This window comes from Falco peregrinus, chromosome 4 (assembly GCF_023634155.1).
Source record: "Falco peregrinus isolate bFalPer1 chromosome 4, bFalPer1.pri, whole genome shotgun sequence".
Classification (NCBI taxonomy): Eukaryota; Metazoa; Chordata; class Aves; order Falconiformes; family Falconidae; genus Falco; species Falco peregrinus.
In genome coordinates, this window is record NC_073724.1 from 53,311,639 (window position 1) to 53,329,085 (window position 17,447).

General features: G+C 41.7%; 1 protein-coding gene across 10 annotated transcripts in view; it reads left to right on the forward strand.

Annotated features, from left to right (window-relative positions):
- The window catches only part of MAP4K4 (mitogen-activated protein kinase kinase kinase kinase 4), a 170,727-nt gene that overhangs the window by 125,772 nt on the left and 27,508 nt on the right, over positions 1 to 17,447 (forward strand). For 4 of the 10 annotated variants that reach the window (XM_055801333.1, XM_055801334.1, XM_055801338.1 and 1 more), the window contains exons 13-19: positions 5,855 to 6,016; positions 8,113 to 8,199; positions 8,864 to 9,094; positions 12,458 to 12,619; positions 14,639 to 14,869; positions 15,793 to 15,899; positions 16,828 to 16,979. In XM_055801333.1, coding sequence (XP_055657308.1) covers positions 5,855 to 6,016; positions 8,113 to 8,199; positions 8,864 to 9,094; positions 12,458 to 12,619; positions 14,639 to 14,869; positions 15,793 to 15,899; positions 16,828 to 16,979 — 1,132 coding nt within the window. The remainder of the gene's footprint in view (positions 1 to 5,854; positions 6,017 to 8,112; positions 8,200 to 8,863; positions 9,095 to 12,457; positions 12,620 to 14,638; positions 14,870 to 15,792; positions 15,900 to 16,827; positions 16,980 to 17,447) is intronic. The other 6 variants (XM_055801340.1, XM_055801341.1, XM_055801342.1 and 3 more) reach the window with 3 other exon arrangements.

The window sequence follows — 17,447 nt, forward strand, 5'->3', positions numbered from 1 at the left end:
GGCAAAAGTTACATTTAATGTCTAAGGTTCTGCAGGTGGTACTTTTTTGGCAAGGGAAGGGTCATTTAACTAGGTCATTTAACTTTAGTAATCAGTGCCTCTTAAAATCTGGAATGTCTTTTTAAAATAAAGGAAATGCTGCTGCAGTAGTGGAAACAAAGCAATGCACCTTTTTGCTGGACAGGGTTGAACTTTCTGGAGATGTTGTGGAAATCATAATTTAATGAGCAATTAAAAAGAAAAGGCAGTTACCTGAAAGTTTTGTTTAATCAGTCCTGCTTTTTAAAATACAAAACAGAACTAACAACTTCTGCAGCCGCAAGATGGCATGTGATGTAGGTTGATGTATTATTGAATAAGGTTATGCAGTAAACCATGTGAAGTTTGTAAGAGAAAAAAATTTACCTTTTATTGAGTCTGTAATCTCTGCCTGGTTCCCTTGGAGACATAAATATGAATTATGAGCTATAAAGGTTTCCTTTTGCAGGTGATGGGGTGGGGGTATTGTTCTTAAAGTGAATTAAAAAAAGAGGCTCACGTTTAGCTTTCAAAAAACCCCACTTAGTTTGTTGGATCTTGTGTTGGAAAAACGTATGTTCTCAAGTGATTTTTAAGAAAACAACAGCCAAAACAAGCTCTTTAAGATGGGGGAAGGGTGGTAGACACATATTTAGATAAACATCACTGTTGTGGCACAATTGAAGGCCAAAATATTGAAATGTTGTCACTTTGTCCTTAACTCACCCCCCCTGTTTTGATGAAGTCAGTAAACAATGAAGAGCTTGGTAATATGAGTTAAGATTAATGTCAGGCATTGAATCTCTGGGCTTCCATCACTTTGTGGAGATTTTTACCAAGCCTTGCTTTCTTGTAATTTTTGCTCGTATGGAGTAAGTGTATGCTTGGGTATACCTGTTTAACATTCTTTAGGAAAAATTTTGTGCATTAGATAATCTCCGTGGACAAGTTTCTTATGCTTGCCCCCTCTGCCACCCCCCTTCTCTTCTCTCCCCTCCTGCCGCTTCCTAAAGTAAAATTGAAGGCTTTCTTACAATGCTGGCACAGAGCCTAGACAGTTTTGACCGAGACTGCAACAGGAACGGTGTTTAGGACATCTGCCAAAAACTGTAATTCTCAGCAGTATTAGGGAAAAGATTACTTTTTAAAAGGCATATAGGTGACTTCTAAAACTCATTGTTACAGGAACCTTTTAATTTATGTATTACTGACAGTGGAATTGGTATGTGGTCAAAGTACAGAAAATTACCTGCAACATTTTGGGAAGGGGGTTATTTGTCCTTCTCCCCCCTGCTCCCCTTTAAAACTCATACAAAGACTAGTTACCTAAATATGCATATATGTGTTTAGATAGTTAAAAGAAGAAATCTGAGCTGTTCCTGGCTGTTCTAAGGTGTCTATGTTTCTGTTCAGCAACGTGAAGACACCAGTGCTCAGTGTGACAGGTACCAAAAGGCACTTGAATTTGTACTTTGCAAAACTGAGTCAGGTTTGAGAAATTCAGAACTGGCTGTGGTGGAATCCCGTTCTGTGTGGACCTCCACAGTCCAGGGTAACTTCATTAAATGGTGTCTCTGTGCCTAGTTATGAGAACCTAAGAAGGGTGTTTTTGAAGTGGTAGGTTATAACTCCATTGGCAAGTAGTACAGTCCTGTAGAAGCAGATTTGTGGAGCACAATAATTAAACCGCTGAGGACCCAAAGACTTCAGTCCACATGTTTAAAGACAGGAGGAGTTCCTTTGGACTAGCTGAGGTCTAGACTGCATGCCTGCTTGTGGTTGGAGTGCATCTGCCTTTTTAATTTCATCCAAAAGGAGTGGTTGGTGCTCCAAGACATGTTCAAAATATGAAACAAAACTGGGTAAGTGAAGATGATTGGATGATTCACTTCAAAAGAGCACTCCTGATCTAAACCAAGATGCTAATGTAGGTGTACCCGTAGGTGATTTTTGCTGGGGCTTTATTTCTTTTACAGAAGGGGAGAGTATTCGTATCTACTTAATTTGAATTGCTTGCAGTTTGGATTGATACTAAGAAGTTCTGCTTCTGGTGTATCTCTAGTGTAGGCAAAGCAAAAGTCTCTTTATTAGTCTTTCCAATCTTCTTCCTAAACTGTTACCTAATTCTTTGGGAAAGAAATAATTAATATATGTATTTATCAACCTTCATCTGGATATAAGACAGAGTAATAGTATTTTAGGAATATAAATTTAGAGTACCTATATTTGTCTTCAGCGTTTCGCTGTGTGAATGAGGTCCTGAACTCGTTGTATACACCAGGTGCATGTGTAGTTGCATTGCCCCCTCCTGGTAAATCACGTTCTACTGCATGGTTTTCCAGTTTGGAGGTGTCGGGTTCCATTATGAGATCATCATTAATGCACCCTAAAACTGAACAAGGAGACAGAGTATTGACACTGTATTTTCAGTTTGGATTTTTTTGTTGTTGGCCTAGTAAATGCCAATTTTGTGAAATGCCAGTTTTGAGGCAGTATGGGCTTTGTCAAAATTCTGTTCTGGCATCTCTGAAATGTCTTTGAAGAATTCCAGCCCTTGCCTTCTGGTAAACAGTTAGCTCCTTGATAATAAGCTTTTCATTGGACATGTACAGGAAAGTTGGTAATACCATATCCAACTAAAGAAGATCTGGATATGCATCCATAATTTCAGTGAATCCAGTTGTATAACTGCTATCTGTTGGGCAACAGTGTTTTACTTCAGACCTTTTTTTGTAGTGCATGATAAAAATTATAAAATCTAACAGTCACACTTACTAAATTCAGAAACCTAAGTTTTATAAATGGAACTGACGTTGGTTTTAACTAATGGTTGTCACTGTTCCTCTCCCTTCCTTTGGGCAAGCCTAAGGAACAGGGTGACAATGGCTTTGGTGTGTGCTTGTGGAAGAGTTACTAGAGGCAGTGAGGAAGGCAACCTTGTGCCAACAGAAGGATGGTAGGAAATCAGCTAAAGGGCTACTTCTGAATCCCGCTTGCATCAACAGTGGGTTGCCACCAACCAGCTTTGCCATCGCTTTGACAAGATGTAGACTAGGTCCCAAGAGATGCTTGTCACTGTAGATTTCCTTTCCCTGGACTTGCTAAAAGTAAATTCTGCTTTGTTAGCGGCTAGTAATTTGATGCTCAGGTTTCAAAGGCCACATGCAAAGGAAGTGAAACCTTTTTGTCACAGCTAGGGCTGGGAATAAGCAGATCGTGTGGAGGGTGTGTGTGCAAGCTCCTGCAGTGCCAGCTGCCTCCCTTCCCACCCACCTGGCGACGGGCTGAGACAGTGCCTGATGGGAAAGCGGGAGCAATGCTGGGAAACCCCATCTCTCTGTGTACTTTGGTGCATAGACAATAGCATATTTGTGCTTTGGAGATTTGACTTAAACGCAGAGGGGTTTTTTTATATTTTATTTAAATTTCATCTTTTGCTGGGTGGTAAATGTCTACTACCAGTGCTGAGCTAGCAATCTGGCTCAAGGTTTGCTTAAAAATCTCATCTTTTAACAATTGATTTTGTTTATTTTATCATGCTGTGGGAAATCAGCTCTTTTAGTCAATTTGTATCTTACTTTTCTCTTATGAAGTTCAGTTATTTATAATTATTGCTGAATACTTCTGCGTTGATTCAAGAAACAATGGATTTGTTTCATCCAAAAGACCTAAGCGCTACCCATTTTTCTTGTAGTGAGAATGATGCCATCCCAAGATCTGCAATATATCCACTTAACAATGTCAACACAGTATTGTTAGACAGACAGGCTTCATATGTTTAAGAAGTGTTTGAGTTGATAAATGTGCATATTAACCAGTCAGCAGTGTGCTGTCTCTTGCATGCTCAAGGCAACAGAATTACTGTACTTCACATCTTAGTTTTCTTAAACAAAGAGCCTGTCAGACTTGATTAGCCAAGAAGCACCTGAATATATTGACTTAAATATAGAAACTGTTTGACACAAGATGCGTATATTCAGAAATAAAAGTGCCTACTTAATCCTTTTGCAGTGCTTAAAAAATGAAGCAGGGGAAGCAGTGAAACCTATGAAACCTACCACGTACTGTAGCTGCCTTGCAGCACTTTTGCTATTTTTGTGTCTACATTCATTGAAGAGAGCTTGCTTAGGCAAGGGTGAAAAGTCTAGTAGATGGATTTAGGAGATGGAAGAGCAAGGAAGATGTGTTTCTGAGAAGATACAGAAAATGTGGGGGAGAAAAGAACTTATGTCTTGTGGCACAGGAAGGTGGTAGTGAACCCAGGATGATGCTATGGGCCAGGAAGGAGGGTGTCATAGTTACTGAGTGGGTTTATTTGAACAGTGGTCTTCAAGAAAGTTGCATCTTTCCCAAAACTGCAGCTAGTTAAAGAGAATTGGAAAGCAGCCTGGTTTATTTAAGTATTACTAATTCCTAATCATTCTGTTTTTCCCCAGTGTTTCTTCTCTGCTGTCATGTCAGTATCCTTTCCAGAAGATAGAAAAGGCTGTTGAGCCTTTGATTACTTCATAGTCATGCAGGGTAACACACCGAGCAGAAAAAGCTCATCCTGTGAAGTAACACAGGGAATGTAGATTGGCCTTTGCTTGTTCAGTTGAGCACAACTGAAACACACACCAGTAACTGGATTTGTGAACCCAAATAATAACTTAGTTTGAGTGCTCTTTCAAGACTACCTGGAGTGCCTTAAGACTGGCGAATCTGTGGCGGTTTTGCTTCAATAGAAATTTGTGATAGTATTAACCTTAGCCTAAATGTGAAAAGAACAACCAATGTAGATTTTCATTTTGTTCTTGGGATTAAATTTGAGTGTGCTTTTTTGGTTTAAATTTCTTCTATAATTTTATAGCATATTATAGAACTCTTGTGATGGAAGTAAATGTTGTAGAGATATTCCCAGTTGAACAGGAGACAGCTGGGTCTTTTGACACTTAGGCAGTTGTGGGAGGCTGCCTGGGATTTTGAGGTAGGTGGAGTAACTGGATGCTACTGCAGAAGTGCAGGAAGAGTTGGTCACGACTGTATGGGCATTTAAAATGTCTCCTCTGAAGTCATACGTGAGGCTCTATAGACATAAATGAGTCAGTTCATGCTTTCTAGAGCTGTTTCCCGGGTTCTTTTCAGATTTGAGCAGATTTATCAGCACCAGTTTGTATTTGGGTCATGCATGGAAGCTTATCTGTGTAAGTGTAAAAGCTTAGCTCAGCCGTTTTTCCTCTTTTACATATAGGTGTTTTTGATGTTCTGGGAGGGGCTGAAGTGCTTTTGCTCAGCCTTCCTTCTCTCTTAGGCAAGGTTTTGGGCAGTGCATTAAATCAAACTTGGTTGTTGGGCCAACATCACCTAATTCTTAGCAGACCATGAATTGTATTAGGAGAGAGGCTGCTTACTGAAAGCTCAGAGTTGTCATTTGAGTTTTAGCTTATTCAGCAGGACTAATAATTCCCTTTTGGCAGCGTTTAGGTAATGTGTTGAAGTCAAGGAAATTGTCACTCTGATTAAGATTTGAATTTAACAGTTGTTCAAAGATCAAGATTTCGGTGTAAGCCTGAAGAGCAGCATGGAGCTTCCACACCATGGTTGTCAGGAACATGGTACGTGACTTTGTGTGTGTACATGAAGAAACCAGAGACAGTAAGCAAGGCTGCTTTTAGGGATAGTTGTGTGCTGGGTATGAGCTAGTTTCCTGGTGGAACACTTGCATAAAATGTTTTGTCACTCAGTTGCAGAGCTTGCCAGTCCTGGTAAATCTCTCTCTTCACAGTAGAAAACAACCCCACCTCTTTCTTTGATAACAACAAAAGTAAAACTTTGTGGTTTCCTTTCCTTTTTGTAGCAACAAAGAAGAGAACGGGAAGCTCGAAGGCAACAAGAGCGTGAGCAAAGGAGGAGAGAACAGGAAGAAAAAAGACGTCTGGAAGAAATGGAGAGGAGGCGTAAGGAAGAGGAAGAGAGAAGAAGAGCAGAGGAGGAAAAGAGGAGGGTAGAAAGGGAGCAGGTGAGTCCATGATACAGATATATGTGGAATAGGTTTGTTTCTTCTAAATTACAATCTATTTTTAAAAAAAAATTAGTAGGCTTAAAGCAGCTTAGAGGCAACCTAACACTGACCCTTTCATCTTTGTTGTCTCTGACAGCAAACACACTAACAGATCGTAGGGCTTTATGGAGAATCCTGGCAGCCTCAATATTCTCTCGAAAAAAGAAGTCTTGTTGTGGTACTCATTCTAAATTCAGCTCATGCCCCTGGGCTTGACTTAAAACCATCAGAATTGGCGAAATCATCACTGGGGCTGAAAATAATTTCTAGGCTTGTCTTGCTGGATCAGTGGTTCTTGCAGGACATGCCCATGTTCAGAAGGCCTCCCAGAGAAGGGCAGCTCTGTTGCATGTCAGCTTCTGGCACTCAGATTTGGTCAGAGGCTCATCATCAACTTTGAATATTCTGAATGTGAGATGGAACGTTTGGGCTGCACAGGGTTTTCCTTTCCTTCCTAAAATGTAAATATGCAATCTCAGTCTCTTCCTCTGTCTATTTAAAATCAGCTCTATTAATGTATGCCAATTCAGGCAGCAAGTATATCTTAGATCGTGTCAGTGTGCCCTTAATACATTGAAAGTACAGGTGAGAAACCTTTTAAATTGAAATTAAGCTGCTATATTTATGCATGACATCTGCATGTTTTAAAATCCTTTAAAAGCTTTAATCAGGGTGATAATCAGGGTAATAATGATTGTGCATGTACTGCAAAATATTGATCCTAAATCAAGGGCCAAAACTACTGTCCTAGAGACTGACTGGAAATTTCCCATTAACTTCAGGAATGCTGGTTTTGGCCTGATGTACCTTAATTTTTTCTTATGTAAAGTCACTGTATCATTGATGACCATTGATGATCATGTTATTGGGGAATTTGTGTTTGTTATATTTCAAAAAATTTTGAGTCAAAAGGAGAGAAGACTAACCAATGGGAATAAATATCTCTAATGACAGCACAGCAATTTGCTTTTGGGCAGACACCGGGTATTCCCCCAGCTGCTTTTTAAACTGTTGAAATGCTAATTACGCACTGTGCCAATAATGACTTATGGCTAATTGATTGGGCAAGTTGAACCACTCTAAATTTTTTGTTCTGGAAGAAAGGACATGCCCCCTCTTCGAATTTTTGTTAACCCAAACTATGGCTCAGCCAATGTGCGTAACAACAGTATAGTGTATCTCATCAGTCTGTCATAAGACTTTCTGTAGCTCCCATCACTGCATCACTGATCCATTAAATTCTTTATGCATACACTGTAAATATGTGCGTGTGTGTGTGTGCTTGTGTGTGTGCGCATGCACATAGTTCCATTAATTGCATGATAGGATGTTACCAGCTTGGGTTTGGTGCTTCAGAGTTTGAGTTCTTCCAAGGGATCAGGCGAAGCAGCGGGTAAACCTGTCGACCTGTTGAGGCTGCGGGTGAAGAGATGGCTAGATCACAAGAGCAAGCGAGTTTGGTCTAATATCTGTTTCCTGGTGGATGTTTGTTTGTGTCATAACCATCGCATAATTCAGCAAGGCTGGCAGTGTCTGCTCAGGAGAAGCTTCTGGTGAGGGCAGCAGGGGAGATGGCAGGGCAGGTCCCAGCTGCACTTGGCAGAGTCCCTCTGGGGGAGCTTGCTCCAGGTCTGCCTACACTACGCCTGGCTCTAGCTGTTGCTAACAGTTCATCGCACCAGTGCAACAAACTAATGTTTAATACAACTTGCATGTGACTTTGTATTGGCTGTGTTAAGTCAGACTTGCTGTGTTTTAACTTTCCAAAACCTTCAAGTGCATTTTGCTGCTTCTTGAAACCACTTCCAAAATACGTAAATGAGCTCTGGCCCATGTCGGCAACATTTGCAGGAGTGCAAATTTCAGAACAGAAGGGGCCAAAATCCCATGCTCAGGAGGCAGGGCTTCCTAAATTGTTCTGCAGGCACTAATCCATCCTGAAGTGCGTTTCTCATTAAAGCTGAACTGGGGAAGTAGTGTGTGGTGTTCCACCCAGGGGGTTCTGATGCATTCCTTTTGAATAAATTTATTGCTGGGTAATTTCTATGTGACAGGAGTATATCAGGCGACAGCTAGAAGAGGAGCAGCGGCACTTGGAAATTCTACAGCAGCAGCTGCTCCAGGAGCAGGCCATGTTACTGGTAAAGCACTGTATCTGTTTTGTTCAGTAGCTATAGGATCCATTTATCTGGCCAGTCCTAGGCTTCCCTCAGTCGGCCACAGCTGCACTGACAGTATGACAACAAAGGAGCTTGATTAAAAGGCCATTTAAGCTAGCGTCGTGGGCTGACAGGCACATATGAGAAGTGCTGTATGGTCACACTGCTTTCTGGGCAGTAGAGGAGGCTTTATGTTAAAGTGGAACAGTTCTGGTGTGGTGGTCGAGTTTCTGAACAGACCTTGGCATTCAGTGAAGAGCTAGAGTGCTTATGTTGCAGATCAAAAGCACACATGATATGTAAATCCACCCCAGGATACAATGGCCTAGTGTTGGTCTTAATCATTGTTTTATGAACTTTACACTGGATTTAGTGTAAATAACTCTCTTTTTTTCCTTTAATAAAAGTCAGTTTTGACGTAACTTTCCGATCATATCAAGGTTAGCAGTACACTTTCAACTTTCCCAACATGAGGCACATGCCATAGTGGTCTAACTTAGCTCTTGGTTACACTTTAACAATGAAATAAACCAGGAAAAAAAAAGTCAACAACAACCAGAAAGGTGCATTTTTAACGGGATGGATAGGGGCACATCCACCGTACAGTCAATGTCATGTCTTGAATTATGCACACGTTCTCTCAAAGGAATACAGATGGCGAGAAATGGAGGAACACCGACAGGCAGAGAGACTCCAGCGCCAGTTGCAGCAGGAGCAAGCCTACCTCCTGTCACTGCAGCATGATCACAGGCGGCAGCAGCAGCAGCAGCAGCAGCAGCAACAGCAGCAGCAGCAGCAGCAGCAAGAAAGAAATAAACAAAGCTATCATACCCCTGAGCCAAAATCCCACTATGAGCCTGCTGAAAGAGCACGTGAGGTAAGTCCTGCTTGGGGGCAGGAATCTGCTGCTTGCCTTTCTGCCCCTGCCTGTTGGCATCCTCATGACTGCAGTTCTGCTATAGTACAGTGAGAGGCCAAAGCGTAACTCATAAGGGGCAGGGTATTTTAAAGTGTTGGCTGCTGGTTTCCAAACCCGAGGGCTACTTCTCAGTACTTCTGCTGCAATCATTGGAGTTCAGAGTTTTGAGGTACAAGGGGTGGAAAGAAATTCTGGAAGGCTACAGACTGAGGGGAGCTGGTTTTGGAAGCATCATGTCAGGAAGTTAATCTCATCTGCACTTCATCAGACATGTTTTCATAGGAAGCATTGGTGCAGTTGGTGATCTGTGTCTCTGGCAGGTACTGGGATGGGAAATTGGGAGGCAACTGGAAAGCACGAACCTATGAGGGATGCTTCTGCACAGTGCCTGTTTACACATTTGGTGCTTTAGCTCATGCGCTTGGAAATTTCCTTCTCATGAACACAAACTTGAATTTCATTAGTTCCATTTTTGAGGTGTTAAGTATTCTCTTCTGAGTTCACGTCCTCCTCTTACAAAACTCTGTGGTGCTGCTTTCTTGGACTCACACTCGCAAGTCGATCTGAAATCATGAGAGTGCTGTTTGTTTCAGTGAGTGGTCCCCTGTCTTCACTGCTCTACGTGTAACATTGCTAAGTGAGTAATTGCCTCTGATACATACTTGGCTCTTTTTCAGCACCCTTATTCTTACGTTTCCCTTGAGTACCATACTGCCCACAAACCAACAGACTGGGTAATACTGGTCAAAGCTCTTAATGGCATTCATCACCAGCGTGTGAGAACTAGGTTAATATGTTTTGGAACAAGAACAAAAAAATCCTTGGGGATGTTGAACATGGTAAAATATCTCTCAGTCCACCTTCGTCCAGTAGCACTTCATTGCCTTTGAAGTATTGCTGTTTGGGCTTGGCGAACACAAACTCGTTTTCTTGTAGATGCTGTTACCCAAGTTCTTCATAAACCATGTTTATGCTATCTCATCCATTCCACTTGGTGGTTGAAGTATCTGATATGTATCTGGAAGTATCTCTCTCTCTTGGAAGAAGTTCAGACTTGCCCGGTATGTGGAGGTGCAGCCATGGAACTAGCCCCCCTGTCTTCATTGCATGTTCCTGACCCACCTTGGTGAAAGCACAGTGCCAGTCTAGCACTCCTGTCCACCTTAAAGGTGGGCTTTGGAGTGATGCAGAACAGTATTTGCTCCTCGTCTCCCATTATTCTTTCAGAATTGAAAAGGAGAGAAACTCCTGAAGATTTAAGGTGTTACATCCTTTAGCAGAATCGCTGACTCACTGTTTTTCTGTCGTAGTCTTTTTTTTTTTGTGATTACTCTAGCTAGGAGGAGTAAAGTGAAGGCACAGAAAATTGTGTTAGTCAGATTTTTCCAGAGATCGCTGTGTAATATTCTTTCTAAAAAGTGTAGTAGAAGTATAGCCATAATATCTTAGTGCCTGGCAGTGGGACTGACACGAGTTAATCTTAACAGCAGGTGTTAACTCTGATGTCATTCTTGACATAAAATAATGGACTGGAGTAAGTGTTCTGTGCCTCATACTTTCAGACATACTGCTCTCCAGAGAAAGTCTCCATCCACGGAGGTCCTGGCCATCGGAATAGTAAACCAAAGTGGAATAACTTCGCTGTTCTGGCAAAGTCTAATGGTCATTAGGGTTTTTTTTTCCCGTTGCAGTAGCAATGAGGATATAAGGAAAAGGTCTTCTAAGATTGGCTCTGGGAAACAGCAAGGAGCTTAGAGCAACAAATGAGGCTTAATACTGTTTTCTGGCACAGTCAGATGACCGGAACAGGGCCTGTTTCTATCCAGGGATGCACTTGCTATCTCCTTCCTACTTCTTGCCTAGTTTAAGTACATGTGGCTCATTCAGTTTATGTGCTTTGTGGAAGAAACCTCCTGTCATCTACAGCTAGAGACATGAAAGCCTGTTCCTTCAGACAGAAGGACTTGAGGCTTTTCCTTGTTCTATTCATAACAAGGAGTCTGGGTTTTAAACTTTAAAGGATGGCTCTGTGAAGTTGAACACAGTAGTGAAAATGATTGTATGGTGAAGATGCTTGCCTCCATTATTGTACTTCTCAAGACATGGTGTATTTTGTGTAGACCTGGCAGAAGCTTCTCTGCTTGTTCCCACAGGCAAATTGTTACTGTCCTCAAATTTTGAACGCAGAGGCAGGTTGAGTTTGTAAAGCAGCCCAGCTTGAGGAGTCCTGGAAACTTGCGTCTGTCTTCTGACGGGTATATGAATAGCCAGTCTCTCCAGACCACCACTGCTAGGGAACAATTAGGAAACCACACCAGTTCTGGTTTTGTGCTCCAGGCACAAACGTTAAAGCAAATCTTGTGAACGGAATCACAACAAAGCTGCCAGTTTGATCTTTCTTTGACGCTTTGATAAAGCGCTAGGAGTTTAGCATTCCTCAGAGGCAACTCACCTGCCAGAAACTCACATGGTGCCCTTGTTCCAGCAACAGACCATCTTGGGAAATGCGAGGATACTTTCTTTCTGGCCGGAGCTTCCTTCCGTCTCTTGCCCTTCGTACCTCTCACTTTGGTCGCAATGCTGTGGCCTTGGAAGAGGCGACATTTCTGGATGGGGACCTCGCTTGATGTTTGTTTGAGGACTGAGCACTTTCTGACTTAGTTTTCCCCTTGACAAGCCTTTGAGGTTAGTGTACATTACTTCTGCACCTCCCTGAGAATGAGAAACAAGCTGCTGGGGCTGTTCTTTGCAGCCTGTGAGATCATGTTGGGACTATCTGATAAGAGAGAGGACGACCAGTCCTACAATTTCATACCTAAAGCCAAACAGCCTCCAGCATTACCAGGTAGAGAAGCATACCCTATCTCTTCTTGCACTGCCAAAGAGACAAGCACAGGAAAGCAGGTAATTGAATACTGTTAGTTGAGTAAGGTGGGTAACTACAGTAAGGGATAGCAATGGGAAATGGACTTTTGTACTGTAAAGTTGTTTCTGTTTTCATATATCCTTTTTATTGTCCGTGAGGAAAATACGGATGGATGATAATTAGTCTAGGCAGAAAGAAGCCCCATAATGGTCTGTCAGTGTATCACTTCACATCTGCCTGCTGTATCCTCTCTTTCTAGAATGGATTTTCCATACTGGTGTAGTTCTCTCTGTGTTTTACAGTGTTGGTGAAAGCAGCAGTAGGGAAAAAAATCCTGCCAAGTCCCAAATGTATTTGGTTTCTTTATGGTAAAGTAAAGGTGGTACTCAACTTCGTATTTCTACTGTAACTGGTTTTATTGACTGCACATTTAACCTCCATTTATTTTGACCTAGGTGGAGGACAGATTTAGAAAAACTAATCAGGGCTCCCCTGAAGCACAGTCTAAACAGATGGGCAAAGTGTTGGAGCCACCAGTGCCTTCAAGATCAGAGTCCTTTTCCAATGGAAACTCAGAACCTGCTCAGCCTGCCCTGCAGAGGCCAATGGAGCCCCAGGTAAGTGCCCAGGAAAATCTTGGTGAGCCTGGAGAAAATGTGGAAGTCCCAGCATGTTTCCTTCAAATTTGAAGATCTTGGCTCTTAGAAAGTCTTACAGAAAGGGTAGCACTGTTAACACAAAGCAGCTCATTCAGTAAATATTCTCTTTGTCTGTTTTTCTTATTTTATTGATAAACTGATAGTGGGTTTGTTGTTGGTTTGGTTTTTTTTTTCTTCTTTTAATGTTAGAGCTGTATTAGAACTGTTGCATTCCATTATTATCTGTCTGTGCAACAGTGGAATGGTGGGCTAAACACTGGTGACATTTGCAGTGCACTTTTACAATTCAGAATGTGATCTGTGCAAGATATTTACTACCAAAAAGGATGCTCAGGAAAGAAGTGAGCTTGCTTGGGTTTTTAAATTCTTTCAGAAAAAGCTAACTAAACAGGTGGCTTTTTAATAGTATGAGCGCTGCTTCAAAGAGATTTACAAAACATGACTAAGAAAAGCAAGTTTGTTGTCAGTAGGCCTACAGTTGCTAAATAGAGCTCTGTACCGCCCCTGGAAAATCAAAAAGAGATTGAAAATGCTGAGCTGTGTGGCTGCCATTGTTCTGTTCTTTTCTAAGAAGGAGCCTCCAGATCTTAGTATCTGTATCTCATCATAGGAATTACAGCATGAATTTAAAAAGTAACCTTTGTCTAAAACTTAGACATAGCCCATAAATTCTGAGCAATTTTGATATGCTAAATTAAAGAGTATAGTTCTGCATTTGGTTCCTCTGTTTCCATGCAGAATTTTCTTCTCCCAAATTAAGTCTGTTGATGACAGTGCAAGCTAAAGCTGTCCCTCATTGTGACTAGGTATTGCAACTCTTTTGGGCAACAGGAGAATTTGAACAGATGGGAGAGTGGGAGAAAATCAGGACAGAACTTCGTCTCTTATTCATTAATTCCTGGCTTTTATTCAAACCTCTATGACTATTTCAAAATATTGGACTTGTATCTTCATGCTCTCTGTGCCAGTTACTTTTAAATTCTGGGTTTCCACTCATATTAGCTCTTCAACAGCTGTGTGTATTAAAATTGAGGAAGTAATAATCATATAAAACCAAATACAACCAGCCTACTGAAACTGGGATTGAAAGCAAAGTTTTGCTTAATTATTAGGTGTGAAAACAGAGTGTTCCTCAGTTACAACCTTTCCTTCTCCTTAGTATTCAGAAATTAACTCTGAGACACAGGTTTGTGCACAAGGAGGGAGTAGGCTGAAGAGTCAATATGGATTTCAGTGGAAATCCCAAAGAAGTTTTAACTCTGGAATCACTGTTGTTCCTTCTTAGTTTGTGTAATTGAATATGTGTGTGTGTACGTGTGTGCTTAGTTTGTGTACAAATATGTATATATGTACAGTATATGGTACATATATGGTGTAAATATAATATGCATTGTACATATGTATACTATATACAATATATATTATGAGTTTTTTTATATATATTGCAATGACTGTAAAGGAATAAAGGCTTTTACGTTATGGTCTTTCGCCAAAAGTTTGGAACTGTATCTAGTTCCTAAATTTATTAGGTAATGTAGATGTCTGTCGGTTTGCACATTTTACAGCATTCTGTACATTTCTTCAATTGGATATCTGCTTCAAATTTCCCAGTCTACCAGTGCTGCCATGAGACCTGACCAAAGCCCACTGAAGACCAGGGAATGTAAGGTGACTTCGGTCTTGAGTGGCCCTTGGACTCAGGCTCATGGTGCAGATACTAGGTCCCCTTTTCTTCTGGGCACCAGTGTATGTGTATGTGGCGAGCATATCTCACAAAAAATGCATATGTGCTGTATTTTCAGTCTGTTACATTCTTTGGGCGCTTGCCTTGCTTTTAAGTGCATTGATTCCACCCCACGCTTACCTAATGCCATAACCAATTTGTCTCTGCCCGCCCCACCTGCCTTTATTCTGTGTTAATTGGAAAGCCAGTTATACTGAGCGCATTGAATGTTTTATGTTTTGTTTTCTTGTAAGGTACAGTGGTCCCATCTGGCATCTCTCAAGAACAATGTTTCCCCTGTCTCGCGATCCCATTCCTTCAGTGACCCTTCTCCCAAATTTGCTCATCACCATCTTCGTTCCCAGGACCCATATCCACCTTCACGCAGTGAAGTGCTAAATCAGAGTTCTGACTCTAAGTCGGAGGTACCCGACCCCACCCAAAAGGCTTGGGCTAGATCAGACAGTGACGAGGTGCCTCCAAGGGTAAGGAGTAGAAAGACAGATGTGTGCTATTTTTTTATTATTAATTCTTATTTTTTTAAGGATGTGATACCCTGGGCACTGGGAAGACCATGCCCTTGTGCCAGCATTGGTAACAGTATTTTGGAAGGCAGATCATAATGTAGGTGTTCAGTCAATGGGTTAATGATGGTAAACCTTAAGTACAATATTGAAGCTTCATATAAAATTGGAAATTATTTATAGAATGCAGCTATTTCAGAGAGACAATTTATTATGCAAAGTTAACATCATTACCATATTCAGGAAAGAGTTTAAAATATCCCTGAGGTTATTGCTCAGACTTAATTTTCCTCTTCATCTGTTAGCAACCCAAACTATGAATCATACACATATTTAAAATTGAGATGGATCTGAACAAAAAGGAAACATTCAATATATTTCCTCTTCTTCTCCCCTTCCCACCCCCCCTCCCATCCACTGGGATTTGCTTCTTCTAAGTATATTCTTTCTCCCCCACCAGTCTTTGCCTTCTGCTGATCCATTCCCAGGCATTTGTTTGGTTCCCCTGAGCTTATTCTCCTAATTCTCATGCTGTTTCAGCAAATTGCTTTGTGCCTCCCCTGCTTCAGTCAAAATGCGATATTCTTTATAAATGTCTCAGTAGTTGGAGAGTAGCGGGGCGTGTATGTGTTCGTGTGGTAACTATTAAACACTACTTAATGTTAAGACTAAACTTTGAGTTCTCTTCAAAATCTGAACAGCATCTCAGCTAAGGCTTTTGGTTTTGTGGGTGTGTGTTTGTTGCTTATGGTCGTTGATACTAGCTTGGACTTAGAATTAAGTGTTGTTAAAATTTTAAGAATATATTCTGTAGCAGGAGAGGTTTAACCTTCCTCTTCTCTCTCTCCTCTTCATGGGTTTGACACAACCTTTTTTCTCCAAAGGTACCTGTGAGAACAACGTCCCGATCACCAGTCCTGTCCCGCCGTGATTCTCCACTGCAGGGCAGTGGGCAGCAAAATAACCAAGCAGGTCAAAGGAACTCCACAAGGTTTGTAAGCTTACATGTCCTTGCCTTTCTTGAACTGAAAGGAAAAGGCCTATGGGAAGCTAGGCATTTCCAGAGAGCTTTTGGCATTGTCTGTTGGACATGAAAGGAAGATGAATTTGGATCCCTTTTCAGTAATGATTAATATTAATTTTCCTTATTGTAGCACATGTATCAACTGGCAAAATTTCTTCTTCCCTCTCCTCCTTGGAGTTGCCTGCCCTGTAACTGTAGAGATAATTTCAAAATACCCTTAAGATTTCTGAAAAAACGTGGACATTCATTAATATCTTCCCTTTTGGAGCAACAGGCCATCTTGGGCATACTGTGAGGATTACTGGCAGCAGAAGTGTTTGTAATATCTAAAATGAAGACATCTCAGAAACTTTCTGGCCTCTCAGCCAGAACCAGACTTTAAGAGGGGGGAGGAGTGTCCGTGAGCTGTGACACAGAGCATCTGAAGTCAGAAAGGGGGAGGAGGAGGCTGCCTCCAGAGCTCAGCAGAGCAACACAGACGGGCCACTCTGGAACTGGCTCACTGGAAAGGGGTGAGGATATTCTGGGAGTGACAGTCAGTGATGTCTTTCTGGCTTATGTGTGGGTAGTCAGGGCACTTCTGAGCTGATTTTAAACCTGCTGCGTCCAGGCTGCTCTCCCTTTAACTTTAGGTTAGATAGTTGGCAGTTCCAGATAGAAAGAATAGCTTACACCCACCTAAACTTTTCTTTTACCATCCAAAGGAAGGTAATAGGTATTTCAGAGGGAGCCACCGCTTGGATTGTGAAGCATCACTAATGCCCTCAGCTCAGTGTTAAGAGCTGTTTCAGATGAGTTACTAGCAAAACACTGAGAAAGAGTAATGTTTGAGTTTAGAAACAAGAATCTGAAACTGAAATGTGTGACAAAGACTTTCTGCCCCCCCCCGATACAGCAATATAGAGCCTCGTCTGCTGTGGGAAAGGGTGGAGAAGCTCGTACCAAGGCCAGGCAGTGGCAGTTCTTCAGGTTCCAGCAACTCTGGCTCACAGCCTGGCTCCCACCCCGGCTCTCAGAGTGGGTCTGGAGAGCGGTTCCGGATGAGATGTAAGTCCTTCCCCCACCCTTCATAACATCGTGTTTCTAGATTTATTAAGTTGTGAAACACTCAGTAATGAGGGATGATAACCCTCACTGGGAAAGACCTTTGAGCATGCAGTGTCCAAAGGTGGGTTAGCTTCCATTGCTCACTTTGGCTTGGGAAAGAGTAAGTGCAGAAGTTGTTGAGGAAGTGTTTCTTTGATTTTTGATTCAAATTCAGTAATGCTGCATTTTCCTATGTGCAAACAGCCCAGTCTCCATGCTGTCATGGGCTCCCTTCCTCATGTGTGCAAGAGCACATTTTGATGCTTGTTGCCTATCTCCTTGGTAGTTGTTGACACAGGGTACAGACTGCTATGGTTAGATCTCATCTGGAGGACATTGGATACTGATTCAGGTTTTCCAGATTGTGGCCACAATTGAGTTACCCTCTTTGATTTACAGCTGTGTGACAGTTTGGCTTCAGTCATAGGT